Below are 6,000 nucleotides of genomic sequence, written 5' to 3' on the forward strand. Positions count from 1 at the left end.
GAACATAACATATATACTAGTATCTACTTCATAAAGTTGTCTGAATATTAACTGGGTTCATAGCAGTGCTGTAAAATGGTATATACGCGGGATGGACAAATAAACACTACACGATAATATTGCTGTTCTCTCTGGAAAATGTCAGACCCACTTCCAGAGACAGATTTCATTTTGAAATCCCAATCCTCAGTTTCCTCATCTGTACCCTAGAGTAAATGCCTACTCTTTGCTATTGTGGTGAGATGTACAGGAACTAATAAAGGCAACATAGTCCATAAACATTTTCCTCTAAATTCCAAATATGTACTTATAAATCAAATGTAGATATAATTCAGAACCATTTACCCTTTACAGTTCTTATCAGAAATGGTCGTACTTTCAGGATAGCCCACCAACGGTACAAAATATCATGATTTGTTATTATTGTTGAATTGCCATAATAATAATTTTACAGTCCAATTCTCACTCTTTGGAAAAGCAGGTCATGAGGCATAGAGAAAAGACCAAATACTTCGTATATTATCATACACTTTCATCTTATTCAACCTCCCTATCTCTATGAGGTAGACTTATTTGTCCTTACTGCACAAATGAAGAAATCAAAGCCCAGTCCAGACAAGTTAAAAAATTTAGTTACTTCTCAAGACTACACAGATCAGTGACAGAGTGAGACTGGCCAGAAGCCAAGTCCGCCTAACTCAAGGGCAGAGCACTATCATGCTGTCTTGATGGTCGCTTCCCATGTAATGCATTCAGCTCCTAGGCTCCTCCTGGGCGATGTCCTTAGTGTTTCCACAGGGCCTTGCGTTCGCCTCTGTCAGGATACGTGTTTGTTTTTACCCTTTATCTATCCTCGTCCTCACCTCACTGGACTAAAACACAGAAGGCTCTTTCTGCTTCTATCTTAGACCATGATGAAAGAGCACCTAAATAATACTAAGGAGAAAAACAGGGAATCCAGACTTTTTAAAACTAATTGCTTATTCCTAATGTAAGTCCATTTATATACTGAAAAGTGAACATAAAAAGAGAATAAAATTTCATTGACAATAGTTCCCAGTCATGACTGCACAAACCAAGGTACCTGAACTTCTCCATGTCTCCTCTTTTCGAATGCCAGCCTCTCTTTATCAGCCCTCTGTTCCCACTGCAGCTTTTCCAGTTGCTGGGTCATTATAGCCACTTTCTTTCTTACTTGTTCCTTAAGTTCTTTATAATGATCCAGCTGCGTAAGGAGTATAAAATTATTAAACTCACGTAAGAAACAGGAGAGGAAATTTCTATGTGATATCCTTTGACTAGAAGATAGTGTTATCAGTTTTAAATCAATTAGATCATAATTGGATATCTTCTCCAGGTAAGATAATGTGAACATAAAATGAACCTTTTCTTATTTGAACCTGCTCAGATAGACAGATAAGGTATTCAAAACCAACTCTATAGAAAGTCTCTGCAAGAAAAACTTAAAGAGAAAGGGGATTAAAAAAAAAGAGAGAAAGGGTATAGAACTTATCAACAGTCCAAAAGCAAGAGGAGTTCAGATAAAAATCAAGTATTTATAGAGTTATTTTGGTATGTATATATACACACACACACACATATATATAGTGATGTAAAATTATCATAAATGAATGAAAGACAAATGATAAAAAGTCAGTTGGGAGAATGTTTGAAAACTGAATTAAAAATTATGGGAGATCTACCAATTTGTTATAATTATTTTTTTCAAATTAGTTATACCGAATTGCATATTAATTCACCACCACATTTAAACCACCTCAATCAACTTCCCTCCTGCCAATTAAGTGGTCATGTTTCTTCAAAGCCACTTATATCTGATTTTTAAGTTTTTATAATATTCATAAAGAAAAAATGATTACCTTAAAAATGTAAGAATATTACCTAATTTTTATTACCAAATGATACCATTTTGTCTTGTTGAAGTATTTTCTATGACTTCAATTAACTCATAAAGGTTATAATGCCATCTAATCTTATAAAGTAAAAATGGCCTAAAGATTAAATTTAGACTCTGCACATAGGCTGAAAAATTTCAATCCCCATAATTGAGATGAGGATTGTCTGAGTTCAATCTCTTAAAATATCAGAGAGGACATCCTTTAAATTGTTTCTAAGAAGCTGAAATAACAAAAAGTTTTCTCATATGTTGACTCGTTCACCTGACTGGCTTCTAGTTCAATGTCTCGCCCTTTGAGTAAGATTTCTTCCTCAACCTGCTTTTCAAAACTTCTCCATGCACCATCTAAATCACCCAGCTCTGTCTCCAGGGCTTTTATGTCATCTTCCTGTTTAGAACATTGTTTTTCACTGTCCTTTATTGATTTCTTAGCCACATCTAATTTCTTGAGGTGGTGAGAAGTATTTTCTTTGGCTTTAATGTACTGAGGCCTTTTCTGATTTAAAAGTGCTTCAAGAGATCTAAAAAGAAAATAAAGTTTGCTTTAAAGTAAATTAAAATATACCATCTAAAGGAAGGAAATTCTTTTGATCAAATCACACATTTAAAAATAAATTTTAAAAATTTACTTTCAGAGACTATAAGCAGATCAGTGATTTCCAGAGGGTGGAGGGGGGTACCGAATAGGTGTGACACAGGGGAAATTTTTGAGTGGTAAAGATACTCTAATGGTGGATACAGGATATCATACATTTGTGAAAACCTATAGAACTTTACAGCACCAAAAGTGAACCTTAATGTCACGTACGCAAATTAAAAAAATCACTCAGGCGGCCAAGGGATCCTAGATGGAATACAGACTGTGACCTAAGAATCTACTGTATTACCAACGTATGCAATCACCTTCCTGAAAGGGACTGGGAGGAAAGGTGCTAACCTAAGAAACACTGAAAGTGAGCCAAGTCTACAAAACTAAAAGCAAGAGGACCTATACATACGGCACTGGGCTCTAGCTGCTCCCGCTGCTCCCATGAGGCTCTGGGTTCACAACGGTGGTACTGCCATAGGTTACTGGGACTGAAAATGACTGCCCACCACGGAAGCCAGGTCGCTCACTGTTGCCATAGGAAGTTATGGGCAAGCAAGAGAAGGTCAAGATCAACAGTGACGGCAGCTCATACTGTGATGTATTAGATAGATGCTATGTCATATAACATACATATAGATATTCCTGATGTGGAGAGTCACATTTTACCCCTGCGGCCTTCCTCTTCAAAATCTATAAACCTTGACTAATTATGAGGAAACAATCAGACAAATCCAAATTAAGAGACATTCTACAAAAAAACCTGACCAATATGCCTCAAAATGATCGAGGTCATCAAAAAAAAAGAAAGGCTGAGAAACTGTCACAGCCAAGAGGAGCCTGAGAACATGGTAACAAATGTAATGTGGTGTCCTGGATCAGAAACCAGGGAGAGGAGAGAAAATAGGAATGAACCACGGACTTTAGTTAATAGTACTGTGTGAACACTGGTTCACTAATTCTGACACACGTATCATATTAATGTTAGAAGTAGGAGAGGGGCGCCTGGGTGGCTTAGTCGGTTAAGCATCCGACTTTCGCTTGGGTCATGATCTCGCGTTCGTAGGTTCGAGCCCCGCGTCGGACTCTGTGCTGACTGCCAGCTCAGAGCCTGGAGCCTGTTTCAGTCTGTGACTCCCTCTCTCTCTGACCCTCCCCTGCTCACGCTGTCTCTCTCTCTCTCTCTCCTAGAAATAAATAAATAAAAATATTTAAAAAAAAAAAAAAGAAGTAGGAGAAACTGAGTGTGGGGAATGTGGGAACTCTTACTACCTTTGTAATTTTTCTGTATATCTAAAAGTATTCCAAAGGAAAAAATTTATTCAAAAAATCAACTTTAAAAATGTCACTTTTATTTTTATTTTATTATCAATGTACATAAAATCTAACTGTTAATAACTAATTTTTAAAACTTACTTTAACTCTTTTTCTGTTTGTTGTAGTTGTCTATTTAGCATTCCATGTTCCTTTTTCTTGGCTTTAACTATGTTTTCATGACGAGAAAGAGACTCTTTTGCGACACTCAAATTCTTGTTCACATGCTCTAACTCAGTTTTCAGAAAATGAATTTTCCTCTCATTATGATATAGTTGGAAAAGCTTTAATTGTATCTTGTTTATTTTCAGTTCTTCAAGGAGACTCTGGTAACGTTCTGCCTATAAAACAGTACAATTCAACAATAGTTAAAAGGGAATATATTAAAGTTGACCTTTCGTAAACTCAGCAAGAGTACCAAGAAATGATCTCTAAGGAATCAAATTATTTATTATTCACAAGTTATTAAATTTATGAAATAAATTAGTTATGTCATTAACAAAAAGTACTCTTGTGAAAAGCAGCATTATTTGGAGAAGGTTTCTAGATAGACTTATCCAAAAAACCAAGAAACCAGACTTTATTCTCATATCTCAGTGATCCGGTGGTAGGAACAATGAGATGGCACCTGCCAACCTGGGTCCTCGTCCCATTTCTGTTTGGACCTCAGAGTATGGCAAGTCTATTACCATTTTTTTTTAAGTTTCTATTTATTTATTTTGCGAGAGCACGCACATGCATTTGGGAGGGACAGGGAGGGAGAGGATAGGAGGGGGCAGAGAGAGAGAAAGAGAGAAAGAAAGAGAGAGAGAGAGAGAGAGAGAGAGAGAGTCCCAAGCAGGCTCGGCACTGTCAGTGCTTAGCCCAACGTAGGGCTCGATCTCACAAACTGTGAGATCATGACATAAGCCAAAATCAAGAGTTGGTCACTTAACCAAATGAGTCACCCAGGCGCCCCACCATTAACATTTCTGGTATCAGCTTCCTCATTTGTAAACGGAAAAAAGTTAAATGACTTACAGGGTCCCTAGCAACTTTAAATCCAAGAATTCCAGGTAAAATTCCTGCTATAAGATATAATTTTTATATTTATAGAACAGGAATATTAAACTTCTAAAGTATATGTAAAATGGAAGAATTTCCTTAACATTTGTACTATTAATAAAAGTAATAAAGAAATGGGCTGCCTTGAGAGAAAAGCTCCTAATCAATGAGGTTTTCCACGTAACAGGTGAAGAACCATTTCCCATGACATTGTAATAAACAGGGGAAATTCAACAATTCTAACTGTCCTCAAAATGTTTAATGTTCTGCAACTCTACTTTCTGAAAGCTGCTTCAGTATATTATGAAAACCACAGTCTGACGTTCACCAATACCACCCCTTTCCACTAATGAAGCCAAGGACATATACGCACATGTGAAAATATGAAGAAACGAACATCACAGTGAAAAACGCATCCACCTTTCATTTATTTCCTCAAATATTATTGACTGCCTAATATGTGCCAGCTCCTTGTTGCTGGGACTATAGTAGAGAAGAAGATGGAAAAAATCCCTGCTCTTATAAGCTTATAATCTAGTTGTTCTAATGGAGGGGGGGAGGAATCAGAGATTAAACAAGCAAAAAAAATAATAAACAAGATAATTTCATACAGCAATAGATGTTACGAAAGAAACGACAGGGTAATATAATCGTCCCAGGGAGGGGATGCCAACATAGAGTGGGGGTGTGGATAGCAAATGCCTGCCTGAGAAGATGGCAATGAAAGGAGAGAGTATTTGTCATGAAGAAATTCAGGCATACAGCTATCCAGATAGAGGAAACAGCAAAAGCTCTGAGCTAGAAGTGAGCGCGGTATGTACAATAAATAGTAAAGGCCAGTGTGGTGGGAGAGTAGAGGAAACCAAAGCTTGAGAGGTGGGTGAGGGGCTAGGTCAGCAGGCTGGACAGGGACACCAGTGGGAAGTACTGCACCGATAGAGGGTTTGTGCAAGAGAAAGACAGAATTTGGGGTGCCTGGGTGGTTCAGTCCATGGAGCGTCCAACTCTTAATTTTGGCTCAGGTCATGATCTCACAGTTCAGGGATTTGAGCCCCACTTCGGGCTCTGCACTGACAGTGGGAAGCCTGCTTGGGATTCTCTCTCTGCCTCCCCCCCCCCCCCCTCATTCTCTTCCTCT

General features: G+C 37.8%; 1 protein-coding gene across 1 annotated transcript in view; it reads right to left on the bottom strand.

The window, feature by feature from the left end:
* The window catches only part of SMC1B (structural maintenance of chromosomes 1B), a 71,092-nt gene that overhangs the window by 46,719 nt on the left and 18,373 nt on the right, over positions 1-6,000 (bottom strand). The window contains exons 5-7 of the mRNA XM_077758014.1: positions 3,921-4,159; positions 2,181-2,439; positions 1,085-1,225 (exon numbers count right to left, since the gene is read on the bottom strand). Of these exons, the coding sequence (XP_077614140.1) occupies positions 1,085-1,225; positions 2,181-2,439; positions 3,921-4,159 (639 nt within the window). The remainder of the gene's footprint in view (positions 1-1,084; positions 1,226-2,180; positions 2,440-3,920; positions 4,160-6,000) is intronic.

Source organism: Crocuta crocuta, unplaced genomic scaffold, assembly GCF_008692635.1.
Source record: "Crocuta crocuta isolate KB4526 unplaced genomic scaffold, BGI_CrCroc_1.0 scaffold143, whole genome shotgun sequence".
In the NCBI taxonomy this organism is placed as follows: domain Eukaryota; kingdom Metazoa; phylum Chordata; class Mammalia; order Carnivora; family Hyaenidae; genus Crocuta; species Crocuta crocuta.